This window comes from Bubalus kerabau, chromosome 10 (assembly GCF_029407905.1).
Source record: "Bubalus kerabau isolate K-KA32 ecotype Philippines breed swamp buffalo chromosome 10, PCC_UOA_SB_1v2, whole genome shotgun sequence".
In the NCBI taxonomy this organism is placed as follows: Eukaryota; Metazoa; Chordata; class Mammalia; order Artiodactyla; family Bovidae; genus Bubalus; species Bubalus kerabau.
The window spans coordinates 25853907-25871128 of NC_073633.1; the positions used below are offsets into that span (position 1 = coordinate 25853907).

Sequence of the window (17222 nt, forward strand, 5' to 3'; positions counted from 1 at the left end):
AGAGGGGTTTCCGAGTAGATGACAGTGATTCAGGTTTTTTCAAGACCAAATGCAAAAATAGAAACGGCATTCTGCACATGAAATTCAGTGATCTAGTGTTCAGTATCAACGCTGTGGAAGAAAGAATTCGAAGGTATAAACAGAAAGGAAATTTCCTAAGTGAATTAGATCACGAGGTATGGAAAACTAGCAGCTGCCCCAAATTGATCTCATATCCAGTTAACTTAGGGATAAGTTAAACTGTGTTTCATGAAAGGTTGTAAAAGTTTCATTCACAGTCAGCATCAATGATTTAAAATAGGAATATCATAAGGACTTCCCTGGTGGTCCAGCGGTTAAGAATCCGTCTGCCAATGCAGGGGTTATGGGTTCGATCCCTGGTCTGAGAAGATCCCATATACCTCAGGGCAGCTAAGCCTGTGCGCCACAACTACTGAAGCCTGAGCACTGCAACAACAGAGACCACGGGAATGAGAAGCCCGTGCATCACGTGGAAGAGTGGCTTCCACTCACCACAGCTAGAGCATGCCCATTCATAGCAACAAAGACCCAGTCCAGCCATAAAGACATAAATAACAGTTTTAAAATAAAATAGGAATAACAAGATGGTCGGTGTTACAGAAATATAAAATGAACCAGTAGAAGATGCTTGCTCTAGAATTATTTATAATCTAATCGGAGAGATAAGTTTTATATGCATTAGACAAAACATTGGAAATTTATGATACAGTTGAGTTACCTAAGGAGGAAAAAGTTAGGTGAATGGTGAGAAGCACAAAGAAAGAGAAGTTCTTGCCGAGAACTAGATTAAGAAGGCTCTTGAAGGACATGGAGAAAGATGAAATAGAGAAGATAATTCTGGGAGATTTGGTAGGTAGAAGGACGACAACTAAACTGTTATTTCCTTGAGCAAAACAATGTGTCGTATATATCTCTGAATCTTTAGTGCTTAGCAGAGTCCCTGACTTGAAATAGATACTCAAATGATTGTTGAATTTAATTGACCCTTCGACAAAAATGTGAAGACAATAGTAATAAAGTGTTTATTTGAATGGCTGTTGGAAACCTAACTTGAAAATCTTTTAAGCTGGGAATAGTTTTCATCAACTTGGAAATGAGGTTGTCCAGTTTTAATTTTTAAACTTCACCTTTGCCCTAATTTAAGCAGGCTATTGCTCGCCACATGTTTGGCCAAAGAAACCTGTTGGTAATAGGTGAACTTAGATTTCTCCTTGAATGTGGAGCCCCCCTCAAAATCTAAAGAAAGTATGAAGGAGCCACAAAATTCATTAATTAATGCTATCAAAGCTACTGTTATTATTAAAAATTTATTATATGCCAGACACTTGTCCAATTGTCAAACATATATTCTTTTTTTTTTTTTTTTTTTTGAGTATTTATTTATCTGGCTGCACCAGGTCTTAGTTGCAGCATGTGGAATCTGGTTCCCTGGACAGGAATCGAACCTGCGCCCCTGCATTGGGAGCATGAAGTTTTAGCCACTGGACCACCAGGGAAGTCCCACATTGTCTTATTTATCCTTCACAATAATCCCATATGGTAGGCACTTCTTAGCCCTTCCTCCACATAAGGAAATAGAGGCTCAGAGAGACAAGAAACTTGGTGAGGGTCACACAGCTGAAAAGTATTAAAGATTCAGACCTACAGCTTGTCTAAATCCTAAATCAAACTCACAAGCATTATTCTCTACTCTCAATTGTCATGTCCTAAAAGAGGTGTTTGCCTTCAGATCCTGTGCAGAGGTCCTTATTTGTTTTTATAGACGAAGCACTCAGTGTTGTGTTCCCTGCAAGGAAGTGTCCCAGTGTAAACAAGATCTGAGCAATCAGTTGAGAGTAGAAGAAGTACCAGTACAGCTGCAGGAAGACTTTGGTGGAGGGGGTTGGAGCCTGAGGTGTGCTGGCTCCATTACTGCAGGATGTGGTCAGCACAGACTGCGCTTCCATCGACTCTCCCACAAGCTCACTCTTCCTCTCGGGACCGGCATTCTCTACTGGAAAAACCAGAGCTTTCCATAAACTTTTTATATATATTCCCATATTTAATCCTGACCACAATTCTGTGGAAACAGATATTATAGCTCTGTTTTAAACATGGGGAAATGGAGTCTCAGATCCCAGAGGACTGACTGCTGAGATCTTCTGACTCCAGAGTCAAAGCTCAGCCATTCCCTGTTTCCAATCGGTAACCAAGGGAGGAGGGAGGGAGGCTGGTGTGTCTTGTGTGGTGGGGGAGTGGGCCATGCAGGATCATAGCCCTGACACTGCAGTTGGGAAAGGACATGGGTATCTGATACTGGAAAAGTTGGGGGAAAGCTTTTTTAAAAGGCCGTTTGTCAACAAAGAAGCATACTATAGGTATAACCATGCTGAAATGGCACTGGGCTGATTTGGAAATATTTCAGGTTCAAAAGATTTTCAGACCCATGTATTTTTACACCATTTTAGAAGATGTTACATTTTAGTCTCTGATTTAATGTATTAGCTTTCTAATCCCCCAAATGTCTATTGGATATTAACCAGAGGGCTGGAGTGTGAAAATTCTTCTCAAATTTGTACTTCAGTTTTTTTTTTTCAACATGAGAGGGATTAGGATTTGGTTCATTCAGGAGGAAAACATTTTTGAAACTCTCATTGTTCTCAAAGAAAACTTTGAGACAGAAGCCAAGTAGGATACTTTTCAAAACAAACACATCTTGGTAAACAGAGAGAGGCTATGCTTAGTGGTGTAATAATAATTAGTAGCTACCATTTACTGAACACGACCACATACCAGATCAGTGCTTTATAAGTATTCTCATCTAAGTCCATGAAATAAGTACTGTTAAGGAAAGGGTAGAATTGAATGAATAAATAACTGGCGGTGGCAGAGCCGGGATTCCCACTCAAGTCATTGAACTCTGAAGCCACTGGGCTTAATCAAAATGTCCCACAGGGTGGCTGGAACCAGGGATCCTGTTGCTTCCTACCTCCAGGAACCAGGGAGCTCAAGGAATAATCTAGTTGAGGCAGGGCTGCTGGCAGGGCTACAATATGCTCTCTCAAAGAGCAGAGTTATACAGAATAAATGATGAGCAGGAGACACTTAGGGTACGGGAAAGAAAATAGAAACCCAGCAGGTAAAAAAGATGTCCAAAGAAACAGAATCAAACAACCCATTCTATTTAGAAAAGCAACAACAACAAAAACACCCTGTACCCAGATCAGATGACCTTCTCAGAGAGGCCAGCACCACATATACACACCACTTTTTCTGAATTAAATTGGCTTATTGAAGTAGCATGGTGGTATGGGCATCCTGGGTGAGACTTTCAAGTTGCCCAGATACCGGGGTTTTCTGCTGTCCTCTGCTGGTTAATCCAGCAGCAGAGCTGCCTACCAAGAAAGCCTTAGGAATGTCTGTTGTTGCTCTTGTTGTTGGTTGTTGTTTTTTGTTTGTTTATTTGTTTATTTTTGGCCACACTAGGTCTTCATTGCTGCCTGCTGACTTTCTCCAGATGCAGTGAGTGAGAGCTTCCCATTGCAGTGGTTTCTCTTGTTGCAGAACATGGGCTCTAGAACATGAGGGTTTCAGTAGCTGTGGTGTATGCACTTAGGTGCATGTGGAATCTTCCTAGGCCAGGGATTGAACCTGTGTCTCCTGCTTTAGCAGGCGGATTCTTAAACGCTGGGCCACCAGGGAAGTCCTTGTTTGGTTATTATTGTTTGGAGATGCTGCTGCTGCTAGGTCGCTTCAGTCATGTCCAACTCTGTGTGACCCCATAGACGGCAGCCCACCAGGCTCCCCCGTCCCTGGGAGGTATCACCCCTCCAGGTGAGAGGGTATCAAAAAAGCAGGAATGAGCAAATAACCCCAAGAATATATCCTGAACTATCCAAAACAACCAAAAGGAGTTCATCCCTTCTAATTTTTAACGCCCAGCTGAGAGAGTGCAGAGCAAGAAAGACCGTGCCTTGTTCCCCTCCCAGAACATGTCTGCAAAGGAGGCCCCCTGGGCTCTTCTCCCTGGAAATCTGTAAATGACAAAGTGCAGGCTGCTCCCTGGCACAGGTGTGGGGGCTACTGGTCACAGGATTCTGATCATCCTATATTTTAACATTTAACAAATACTCATTCAGCATTATATGCTAGGCTTTGTGCTAAGCACTGGTGAATTTTATTTCTAAGAAGCCAAATTGTGCCTCAAGTCTATTTTAAGCTGTTATATTTATAGAATGAATGAAGTCTGAGCTGAAAAACTTAATCAGTCACATCTCATCCCTCATCCATTGTCACGGTCTCAACTCTTCACATTGGTTTCCTCCCTGCGGTTATATCTTCAGCATTACCAGTGACGTCACTCCTGGGGAGAGGGTTTCATAATGCGCCTTGAGATGTTCTGGGCAACCTCACACTGAGCAGCATATTGTGAAGGCCGATTACCCAGGGGGTGCTGCAGAATTGTTAGTGTACTTTTCTCACTATGTATAGACTTTCAAGGTGCCTGTACGTCTGTGAGATTCATAAATGTTTTAGCAGCCTCTTTAGAGTACAGTTCTGCATAGCGTGTTTAATCAGCAGCTGATACAGGCAGGTCAGGTTGTCTAGGGATAAGGAGACATTTGCAAGTGGGTCCTGATGCTGGGAGTAGAAAGCATATGATGAACTTTCCCATGATTTGTATCATGTTGTGGACAGGGAGGAACCATTGTTGATATCAGAAAAGGAAGGGCTTTGGAGATAGTCTTGGGTTTGTAAACTGCTTTCCTATTTACAAGCTTTGTAACCTGGAACAAGTTCATTGGCAATAAAATAGAAATTTCTTGTGAAATATTAAACTGGCCGGTATCCAGCAGTTTATATTCAATAAATATTAGTTTCTTTCTCTCCTAAGCTCATCCTCTACCACCCCCACTTCCCTTATCCGCCCACCCCCACACTCATTCATTTTGGTTCAAAAACAGATTAGATTGATCGGGTGATGGGAAGAACTGGCCAATTCAGTCCAAGTCTGACCTGTTTATCAAGTAGACAGTGTTTTTCCTTTTCTCTGTTGATCGAGTCTGCTTACTCATCAGCTTCTTGTGCTTCCCCTCTTCTAGGAAGCTTTTACTGAGCAGCCCCCACAAGTGATGTTGTCCATCCCTAATATCTTGTCATGTATTGCGATTGCTTTCCTGCAACTTCTCTCCCTGGTGGTGTCAGTTCTGAGAGCACATGCATCATGTCATCACTTCTCCCCACAATTTGCTGACGACAGGCACTGAGTCTTTCTCATTTTCATATCCTCATGTATTCAGTCTGGCATGGAAAAGTGCATAGAAAGTATTTTTTGAATAATAGCAGCCAGTCTAAGCCAAACCGTCCATTAGAGATCTGTCTCCCAACAATGTGAATCTGCTTTCTCTTAGCCGCCTGTGGGATCTTAGCTCTCCAGCTAGGGATCGAACGTGTGCCCTCTGCAGTGGAAACACAGAGTCTTAACCACTGGACCACCCTGAATATGCTTAACAAACTGAACTTACTGAACTGTACACTTAAAAATGGTTAAGGTGGTAAATTTAGTGTTGCATTTGAAAAAAAAGCCTTAGCTTAAAAATGAGTTATTCCCATAAACAATAAATTTTTACATTTAGCAAAAAACAAGCAAAACACAAAACATGCTAAATCTCCTCTAAGTTCAAATTTGAAAAAGACTTTAGAAATTAACATTGAGGCTTACCTCAGCCTCAGCACTATTACATTTTGGGCCAGATATTTTGTTGTTTTGGGGGGCTGTTCCATGCAGTATCACTGGCCTCTATCCACTAGATTCCAGTAGCACCCCCTCACCAGCTGTGACAACCAACAATGTCTCCGGACACTGTCAGTTGTCCCTTGAAGGTGGGGAGATGGTGCAAAATTGTCCCTGGATGAGAACCACTGAGGTAGACAAAGCCTCTCACTGTTGGTGCCTGGTTTCCCAATCAGACAGGGAGACGCTGGACACCTGCTGTGAATCCTTAATGGGCACTTTTGAGGGTTCAGCAGACTTAGCCCCTCAGGCCAGGATGCCTGTCTTTCAGTGACTGGTGGGTGGTGGTTGGCTCCATCTATTATATTAAAAATCCATGTGTGAACTAGTGCTTCCCAATTACGTTTTAAAGCAAGAATGTACAGAGTGGGTGCTCAATAAATACTTTTTGAGATGCAATTACCTGTTGGCCACCCACCTGAAGCATCTAAAAATTATACCTAGACAAGTAAACAGATACTCAGAGAATGTTCTTCATGGGCCTGGCCCTGCAATGCTATTCCAGAGCTAAACTTCCAAGACGAGACCATTATTGGTGTCTTCTAGAGACTGTCTCTACCCCTACTGTTGCAAATCCTAGCAACTCCTTATATTTGTGATCATTAAGCAGATTATAAAGTGCTTCCACGCATGTATATTCGCCTTTGATCCCCACCACAACCTTGTGAGGTAGGCAAGGCAGGAGCAAGTATTCCTATTCAGCAGGTGTAGGGATGCTAAGAAAAATTCAGGCCACTCAGCTTGTGAGTGGCAAAGCAAGGACTCAGTGGCTCCTTTGACTCTTAAGTCTAGCACCCATTTCATTCTTCAGCAAGGAATCTAAACCAGCAGAGTCCTTAAAGCTCCTTCCACATCTCTGTTCCACAAGAGACGGCAACCCCACAGGGCGTTTTGGAGCCCTGACCTGCCGTCACCCTGAGGTGGCTATTTGTACAGTCCTGATGAAAAATGGAGACAGATGAGAGGCATGGTGAGCTTTTAGGCTTGCTGTGAGGATCAAAGCCTGGCCTCAATGTGCTGACCCCACTTCCATGCTGTTCTCGCAGTCCTGAAAATCCTGAGACCCTTCCAACCATTTTGTGTGAGAAATACAGAGAAGGTTCACCCTGGCTTTGTCTGGACATCATGGAAATGGACAGAACCTCCAAGGTCCAGGAGAAGCCCTGGCTAGATTCCAAGACTAGCATGAGTCAGTAGGGAAGGCCAAAGCCTTTCGGATCTGAGGATCTGTTGAGCAGTAGAAATCTGTAATTCCATGCCCTAGGACATTCTGTAAGGGCTGCAGCATTCTAGCGTGGACAGGCCTGGAAGTGAGTAAGGCCTTAATAGGAATCACATGGGTATTGGCCCACAGGTGGAAGTCAGCGATTGTTCATGGCCAATGTGGATTTTCTCAATTCCAGCAGTTTTTCTAGTGGTGACTTGCCCACTGATGCAACTTGGCCCCTTCTTAATGGAGTGGTTCACTTGGCTTTTCTTTGACAGAACAAGCCAAGCTGGACTTCATTGTCCAGGCATCCTAGGGCCCATTTTTTACTAGAGAAGATCTATGTGATAAGATGGTTATTTCCCTAATTGGGGTCGATGAAAGAGAGGATTGAAAACCCAACCAACCTCCAGTACCTTGGCTCTACCAGACAGTTGGACATCTTATTCTCGAGTGGCTTTGTAGATGATGAGTCTAAGAGTAAAACAATGGAGAAAAAAAATTCCCGCTGTAATCAACTTTCTTCCAACCTCTCATCAAGAAATGTTCTTTGTTGACTATCAAAGGCAGAAAAGCCCTTCCCCAGTTCTCCTTTTTCAAAGCCATTCCAGAAAAGTCTGTCTTGGACAGTGTAAAAGCCCTGCTCTTGAACAGTGTAAAAGTTAAGGTATGTGTTGTGTAATTTCTCGAGGAGAGGCAGCTCAGAGTAGGAGGAACCTCTGGGCCAGGAGTCCAAGAACATGGCCTCTCATCCAGGCCTTGCTACCTAATGCAGCATGTGACTTTAATCACGGCTCTTCGCCTCTCTGAGCCTCAGTCTTAACAAAGGTAAATAGGGATGAGAGTGCCTGACCTGTGCACCCAAGAAAGTAGTTGTGAGAATCAAGTAAGTAATGGGCATGAATCTTTTGTAACTCATCGCTGAAGGTGGTATTGCAATAGGAGGAAAGAATCAGATCTGTGTTCCAGTTCTTTAACAAACAACTTCTGTGAACCTTTCTCATTGTCTATAGGGTGGAGCATGTAAAACTGATAATTTTCAGGGAAAACCTTGAGGCTATGACGGTGACTGCTAATTTACCCTGTGATTTAGGCAAATAACCACCTCTCTGCATCTCAGGTTCTTCATCTGTAAAATGGGGAAAATAATACCTCCTTCATTTTCTCCATTTGGAAAAATGAGAATAATGGTTGCCCTAGTTTCTTTCCCTATAAAGTAGAGATGGTAATACTAGCCGGTCTACTCTCAGCAGTGGAATAAGTGGGTTGCTTTACTCATTTGCCTACAATACACACTTGACATATTTCACAGGTTTCTGAGGTTCCAGATAAACAGGTGTATTAAACTGCTCCGTGGAGGTAAGTTGTAGATTGACATCAAACATTATTTATTCGCTTAACACTTATAGAGTGTTTATTAATACTTTGTGACATTTCACAGGTAAACAATACAGTTTCTGCTCTCATGGAGCTTACAGTCTAGTGAGGGAGATATATATTAATCAAATAATTACACTAAAGATTGTATATAAAAGGCATGACTTTTAAGTAAATGTAGTGTCAGTATTCTTTTGGCTCCAGTACATAGCTGTGCTCTAAGTGACATTCCTCTTCCTGTAGTCGTTCCAGAGGCTGCTAAGGAAGAGGAGACATCTGATTCTGATTTTCTAGGCAGTGGCTTCCTAGAATCAGAGCGAGACATTCCTGTCCTTTCCATCCCCCAGTTCTCAGTTTTGGTTAACATAATTCAATTTTTTTTTCCCACTTTTTATTTATTTTTTAAAATTTTACTTTTCACTGTGCTGGGTATTCGTTGCTGCATGGGCTTTTCTCTAGTGAGGCATGGGCTCTAGGGCACGTGGGCTTCAATAGTTTTAGGATGTGGACTCAGTAGTTGTGGCTCCTGGGCTCTGGAGCACAAGCTTGATAATTGTGGTGCACGGGCTTAGAGGCATGTGGGATCTTCCTGGATCAGAGATCGAACCCATGTCTCCTTCATTGGCAAGTGTATTCTTTTACCACTGAGCCACTAGGGAAGCCCCCCCAATTTTTTGGCCATGCTGTGAGACATTTGGGATTTTAGTTCCCGAACCAGGGATCATGGAGAAGGCACTGGCGGCCCACTCCAGTACTCTTGCCTGGGAAATCCGATGGACGGAGGAGCCTGGTAGGCTGCAGTCCATGGGGTCTCGAAGAGTCAGACACGACTGAACGGCTTCACTTTCACTATTCACTTTCATGCACTGGAGAAGGAAATGGCAACCAACTCCAGTATTCTTGCCTGGAGAATCCCAGGGACGGGAGCCTGGTGGGCTGCCATCTATGGGGTCGCACAGAGTTGGACACGACTGACGTGACTTAGCAGCAGCAACCAGGGATCAAACCCATACTCCCTGCTATGGAAGCACGGAGTCTTAACCACTGGACAGCCAAGAAAGTCTCTATTTTTTTTTCTCCCACTTTTATCTTTGTTATTTTAATTTGGTCAAAATCAAGATGGTTGATGGGGAGAACTCTTGTCCCAGTGCCAAGCCTCACCATCTGCTATAGCAGCTCCATGGAAGGACACATTATCCAAGAACCAGTGGAGACAGGAAGTGGTCAGATACCCAGAAAGGGCTTTTGGTCTTGGACCGCCCACCCTCCACCTGGGATGACCGGGTGGGGCACGTGCTCTGGAAATGTCAGAGCAAAACAGGAGAACCAAAGTGCTCACTCATCTCCACTGGGGTGTTTTCTAAGAACCCTGAAGTAGCACTTAAACATTCTTCATTACTGAGAAAATGAGATCTTTTCAGTAACATCCACAGCCTTTTCCTGGTCCTGAGAAATTCCTGACTATCGCCCCACGACCCCTTTCGGCATCTTAAAAACCAGAGTCAAACCCTGTTTTTGTCCCATACTGATTATTTTTTCAAGTCCTTGAGCTAGTTTTATAACCTTCTATTGCTCTCTTCTTGGCTGGCTTTAAAACGCCCTACAGATGACAGTTCTGATAAATTCCTGCCAGGCAAGGAGTTTAGTGTTACTTTCAGCACTATCAGCAACCCCATCTCACGTTCACTGTGGCAGGTGAAGGGTCGTTTGACGATGACCGTCCTAGGATGCTACCAGGAGGCCCTTTAGTCTCTGCTGACCCAGCATTCATGCACAGCACACATGGGAGATGAGTTGAGAAGGGGTTTGAGAGGTAGCTTCTCATTCCAAGCCTCGGACTTAAAAAAAAAAAGAAAAAAAGGAAAAGTCTTTAAGAACTGGGGGCACCCAGGATTTCATTTTTCTCTATCTCTTTGCCTGATGTTTAGATCACAAATTTAAACATGAGGGATTGTTTCTTCTTTTAGCTTCACTTCTCTGCGTAGCCCTGTTCTGTTGGGATGGCTTAACACCTGGAGAAAAAAGGCCTGTTTGAGTCATAAATGTGCCATCTTTGTGTTTCCATCTAGCTGTGGCCCTAGGCTCTCCAGTTTGGTATTTCAGTCTCCCTGCTTGTAGCTGCTCCTAGGCTCCTCCTGGCCCCTCCCCTGTCTCGTTACTCATCTCAAGGAGCAGTTGTTTAGTTTGAAAAGGGGCAGCATATTCTACATCCCAAAAGAATGAAATATTACTGCTTTCAGGATGGGAATATTCTCTTCCCCTTTGACTAAAATAACCTGGATGCACGGTCTGGAATTAAAAATTGAATTTTGGTTTAGAAGTGAAAGTTTTCAGGATTGGATTGAGGCTGAGCTGTGATTGAGATCTAAAAGTAAGTTTTTTAAATTTGAGCATAAAATCCCATAGTCTGCATCTTGATCTGCCCAGAACTGGTTCCAGACCATTAAAGAGAGATGGTAGGAATTCAGAACAGTCAAATCCAACTGGCCTCCAGTACTCCAGCTCTGCATTTTGACTTGAATCCATTTAGTGTCTGCTTCTTCCCTCAGGCTCTCATCGGTACAGCGGGGTGGGGCATGAAGAGGAAGAGGGAGCTTTCAAAGCTCCTGACCCTTGTACCCTGACCCCTGGAATCATAAGATATGGACAAAGGAGAGCTTGGGAAGAAAAGTCACAGGAGCTGCCCCCACACTCCTGTTCCTCACTTGCACACACACACATCCCAGCAGCCAACATTCAGTCCCTGGGGCCAGCCTCACCTCTCGCGAGCAGACCAACCCCTTATACACAGAACCGATGTGGGTTAGTGGAAAGAACCCTTGGATTAAGCATCAGGAGACTGACTTCTAGATCCAATTTTACCCATCAGTAGCTGTGGAATTTGGAGAAAGCCACTTAACCCCTCTGTGTCTTAGTCTCTTGGTTTGTGAAATAGGAACACCTGCCCTTTCTCCTCCTGAATTCTGTGAAGTTGTTGTGAGAGGCACATGAAACAGTGGAGGGGAATGACCTTTGGAAGAATATAGAGCTTTGCACATATTGCGTCCCTACAAACAACTCCTAAACTACAAGAGCTGGTTTTTTTAGGGTTATTTCATGCTCCTCACCAAGGGTGGGGCTATTGTGTCTGGGGTAGAGGCCAGCCTCCAGGAGTGCTGTCCATACTTGTGGGCCTTGGAAACCCCCAGACACGGGGTATGACCACAGTCTGTCCAGAGGTATTACCCTTCAGCTCATTTTTAAAGCTTTCTAACTGCCCATTTTACAGCTCTTCCTTTTCCAGCCAGCCTTAAGTAAGGCATTTGTCACCACCCTGGTTAGACTACGTTTGGCCCAGTCGGAGCGCCCTGGAAGTTCAGTTTGCACTACCATTTACTACTGTGTAGACTTAGGCAATTCACTTTCCTCTGTAAAATGGGAGAAATGATGTCTGACTCCATCAGCTTGTCCTGGCGCTTACGTGACGCATATAAAATACCCGACCAGTTCCTGACCTCCATGTCCGTTGTCTGCTGGTCTTTCCCCTGCTAAGGAGAATCATTGCTAGATATACCTGCCCGGAGGGGATCTGTGCATCCCAAAGGCATTTTGCCTCAGATCAAAGGTGAGAGCGCCTCCGCCGTGCCGGGGTCTGCCAACTGTACTGACTCCCTTGTCTCCCCACTACTCTCGATGCCTTTCACAGGGAACATCATCGGCTCTGGAATCTTCGTCTCGCCCAAAGGTGTACTAGAGAATGCCGGCTCTGTGGGCCTGGCTCTCATCATCTGGATTGTGACAGGCCTTATCACCGTTGTGGGAGCCCTGTGCTATGCTGAGCTCGGGGTCACCATCCCCAAATCTGGAGGTGACTACTCCTATGTCAAGGACATCTTTGGAGGCCTGGCTGGGTAAGAGAATAGTGGGGGGACTATGTGGTCTGGGAAGCCAAGGCCAGGGCTGTCCAGTGTGCTGAGGAGGGTGCGAGCTTGGGGTTCCTCCACGTCATGGTTGCCAGTTCAGCCTGTGTCCCCTTGATCCCCCTCAGAGTGGCAGAGGAACCAGGCTGTAGTTTTAATCTCTGTTTAGGGTTTTTGTTTGTTCTGTTTTGCTGCACCTTGTGGCTTGTGGGGTCTCAGTTCCCAGACCAGGGATCGAACCTGGGCCCTTGGCAGTGAAAGTGTGGAGTCCTAACCACTGAACCACCAGGAAATTCTCTTAATCTCTGTGGACCTTAGAAAGCAAGATTCTATGAGTGAGAACTGAATGACAACTCTGATTAGAGATGCCCAGGGAAAGCACATCACAAAAACAAAGCCCTTTTATCCTGAAAAAAAAGTAGGTGGTGTTCCTGATTTTCTCAGCCCCCACAGCCCAGATACTGAAGAGCTCAATTCTAACCAAGGAGCCCAAGGGTATGGAGGACACTTCTTCAAACTCCACTCAGTGCACCCACTTAACACTCATTCAACTGGCCACACCCTTAGTGTGCCCCGACTGTGAAGATTCTGGGGTTGCAGATTTTCTTTTCCACCAGTGGCTTCTGGGGGCCAGAGTGGTAGAGAAGAGATGATGAAACGATGAAAGGAGCAGGAGGAGAGAAGGAACACTAAGACACGGGTTGGAACTAGTTGAAATAGTGCTTCATTGTTAAACCAATTTACTGTCAGTACAGAGAGCTGGGTGTCTCGTTCAGGCAGGGACTGGGCTCCTCAGCATCCCAGAGAACAACAAGGAAAAGCATCCCTTTAGCCCGCCTGCCTCTCTTAACACTGCTCGATGACTTGCCCAGACTTCCCCTGATGGCTTCTGAATCCCTGCCATGCATGGCGGTGGGGCCAGGGGTCTTAATTCCTATCTTGGCTCAAGTTCCATCTGGTTCCCCCGCAGGTTCCTGAGGCTGTGGATCGCGGTGCTGGTAATCTACCCCACCAACCAGGCTGTCATCGCCCTCACCTTTTCCAACTACGTGCTGCAGCCGCTCTTCCCTACCTGCTTCCCCCCAGAGTCTGGCCTTCGCCTCCTCGCTGCCCTCTGCTTATGTAAGTACCATCTGGGCCTCACTGAGGACAGTGTCTTCCTCATAATCTGGTTCTCCATTCTCTCCCTCTTTCTTTCCTCTCCTTTTAGTTATTTTTTCCCTCTCCTCCTTTTATTTATTTATTTCTTTATTTTCCTCTGCTCCTTTTATTTTTATGCCTTGTTACCTTTCAATTTCCAATATGCCTGCTGTGGACAAATGGATTCCACATATAATTGTGTTATGCTAAGTTGCTTCAGTCGTGTCTGACTTTTTACGAGTCCCACCAGGCTCCTCTGTCCATGGCATTTCTCAGGCAAGAATACTGGAGTGGGTGGCCATGCCCTCCTCCAGGGGATCTTCCCAACCCAGGGGTCAAACCCGTGTTTCTTATGTCTCCTGCATTGGCAGTCGGGTTCTTTACCACTGGCACCACCTGGGAAGCCCTCCATATATGATTATTTGGTTTTTTAAAAAAGAAGAAAATTAAGTAGCTGTTCAGAAGAACTATCATTTTCACTGGCAGGGTTTACTTATATATGAAGCACTTTCATATGTGTTATCTGATCCAAGCCTCACAACATATCCATAAGGTAAGCTGGGCTAGTGTTACATTTTCCTCAAGCAGAAAAGGAAGTGGAGCCAGGCAAGTGAATTAGCCAAGACTGTTCCTTCTCTTTCCAGCACACGCACCATGCTGGAGGCTCACTGCCGCTCTTGGGAAGACTTTTCTGGCCTCTCCACCTCTGCCTCCACCTGCCAGCTCACATCTTAAACCTCTCTGTGCGGAGAGTGTAAAGGTGTTAGTTGGGAGAAAACAAATGCCACATCCATGCTCTCCACCTTTCATGAATTTTCTAACTAGGTAGAAAAGTCATAGGCAGATTCCATGATTGGAATTCAATTGCAGCAAAAAATCTGAGAAGGGGAAAATGTCGCTATGGGCTGCAGTAGGTTAGAGAGGCTTTTTTTTTTCTGGCTGTGCTACGCAGTATGCAGAACTTTCCCAACCAGGGATTGAACCCATGACCCCTCCATTGGAAGCGCAGAGTCTTAACCACTGGACCACCAGGGAAGTTTCCTAGAGAGGTTTTATAGAGAAGCTTGGCAATCTGTATTTCTAGAAGTCTCAACACTTAATCTCTGATCATCAGGGATCTCAATGGATTGGGATATGTTATATCTTTTAACCAAAAATACCTAATTTCTAAAGTAAATATTTGGACTATTTCAGAGGTTCCTCTTCCAGAGTCAGCTTTGTCCCTGCCTTCCCATACCTTCCAACACACATCACTTAGCTCAGGGCATTGACCATCCTGGTCATACTCTTTCCCAGTTCTTGACACTTCCTTCCATCCTGCTGGTGGGAAGGGGAAGAAGGGGTCACTCACCCACCCTGGGCCTGGGGTGGGACCTGAGAGGTGATCTTCTTGGCAGGTGTGCCCACTTTGGCAGTGGTGTTCAGCCCTGGAATAGACTCCACATCTAGGCGAGTGTTATTGTGAGGTCAGCGTACTTGTTTGGAGCATATTCATTGTGCTCGTTAATTTGGAGGCAGAGGGATGTGGGATCCAAAACCATGCTGCCTGAGCCTGCATCTCCACACCACTTTCTAACTGCAGCCAGCGCTTGACCAGGTCACCAGCTGCCTCCTGTGAGATGGGGGTGCAAGCACACATGTGCTGTAGGTTGCTGTGACAAGGACTGCCTGAGACAAGAGTGTTCTTACCACAGTGTGGGGCAACTCGTGGTCCTATTTAGTCACTGAGGGTAGTCACAAGCATAGTCATTTGGTCCTTGCTTGCTGGCTGGATCTGGAACTGCGGGTGGTAAGAGGAGGGGGAAGAGGGTGTGGGAATGCGGGAACAGTGGCTGTTTCTGCCATCAGACAGGTTAGTGGGGGTGGGAAGGGGGACCACAGAGTGCTGGCCGCTGCTGTATCAGCGTCTGTACACACAGACATGGCTTCCTTTTTCCTGCTGATACTGCTTAAGTGTCTCAGACTAAAGGCCACCCTTACCCTTCATCTAGAAGTCAAGAACCCTGAGACTGTTTAGTCTGTTCCCTCGGAGAGAAAGAGCAGAGTTCCTCAGGCAGCCAGACCCCACTGCCTTCTTTGCATTCCCCAAACTCACTAAGGCTAGGTGGGTGACTCCTTGCACAAAGACACTCTAGAGTTTTGGAAAAGATCGGGTGAGAAATGATGGAAGGAAAGGTGGAAAGAATTTGCTGTAACTGGCTTGCCTGGTCAGAGCCTGGAGGGAGTGATGGGGGGAGGAGAGGGAGAGAGAAGAAACTGCAGATTTGGCTCAAGCTTATGCAACTGCAACTGCCGCTTTGAGTTACTCTATTATTTAGGTCAAAGCTGATTATTCACTGCTAAGTCAGCAGAATATCCATAGCCACCAGGCAGTAAAAAAAGAAAATCTTTTATATTTTAATTAAATGAAAAGCCTTTCTCCCTTCTCCAGAGCAAGCATATCAGTGGGAGGAGGGAGTTAGGAGAATGGGAGGGATTAAAACTTGGTTTTGGTACCTTCCTTTTGTGATTTCCTTGGTTATTTTTCTCTCTTGCCTTCCTTCCTCCCCTCTTTTCTTTATTTCTTATTTTATAAGTAAATGACCATATTCTCAAAGTAAAAGACTCAGTATATAAAGAGAGTTGACCAGGAAAGACTCCTCTTGTCTTTACCCCTCTCCTCTGCCCAAAAGCTCTGGTAACAGTGGACAGGTATCCTTATAATTCTAAGTAAAATGCATCTCTCAACGCTCACATGTGAGTGTACAGACATACATTTTGACAGGTTACTTCTGCAGCTTGTGTTTTTCTTTGTTTAGCCACATTCGGTGGCTACTACCTGAGTCCCTAGTTATAAACAAAGTGGTCCCAGTGACACAGAAGGAATGTGTTCTAAGGTACCTCATTTGTATATCCTCCTCCCCAACTGTGGTTTTTCCTTCAGGATTTGTTTGTCCCCTCTCTCTTGGGGACTGGGCCACCTTTTACTCAGGCAGCTCCTGATCTCCTTCCTCTCTTTTGGGGCTGGGGTTACATGCCGCATCTGAATTGGAATCTTTCCTTCTCATTCAAGTTCCCCTCTTCCTGAATGCCTTGTACAAAAGAAGCTCCTTCTCCTTTTTCCCCCTGAGGAGAAAAGTGTAACTTGCATGCATTTCACAAGCAAAAAAAACAAAAAAACTTCTTATCTTGTTTTCTGTCTGTCTGTTGTGATTCCTGAGAAGCTAGTTTTCCAGAGCTTCAGATTACTCATCCTTCTTTCTTGAGTGATTTGAAAGGTTAAGGGCTTTTCACTGTTGGTATTACTTTTAACCCTCAGTTGCTTTGCGATTCCTCTTCAGAAAGTTTCCAGATGCTTTGATAGATACTTGTGTGTGTTGTTTTGAAAATCTCTTGCAAATTAATCCCTTGACATGAGAAGATTCAGCAGTCCTTCCTAACTTCTAAATCCCTTATTCTCAGTTCGTTTTCCTTTGAGGGTTGAGTATATGCCCAAATGGCCAAAACCCTCACTTTAGCTGAAGATGGTATTTACCTGATGGTAATACCTGAAAATGGTATTTACCATCTTCAGCTAAAGCCAAAGAGAATGTTGGTACAGAAGTTTAGGACTTCAAAGGGAGGAAGGTAATTGACATGAAAATGAAAAGTAAATGTTTGCTGGGGGTGGTGGAGACAATGGAACAGAAAGTGGACTCTAATCTCTAATCTCCCCCTCACCCAGCCTGTATTTTACAGGATCTCTGGTGATGGCATTGTTCCAGGAACAGTCCTCTATCTAAATTATTTTTAAGCAGTTGGGGAGAAGGGCAGAATTTCTTCCTGG

At 44.8% G+C, this 17222-nt stretch overlaps 1 protein-coding gene across 1 annotated transcript in view; it reads left to right on the forward strand.

Annotated features, from left to right (window-relative positions):
• Window positions 1–17222, forward strand: part of SLC7A8 (solute carrier family 7 member 8) — a 52792-nt gene that overhangs the window by 3326 nt on the left and 32244 nt on the right. The window contains exons 3-4 of the mRNA XM_055537033.1: window positions 12064–12268; window positions 13248–13399. Of these exons, the coding sequence (XP_055393008.1) occupies window positions 12064–12268; window positions 13248–13399 (357 nt within the window). The remainder of the gene's footprint in view (window positions 1–12063; window positions 12269–13247; window positions 13400–17222) is intronic.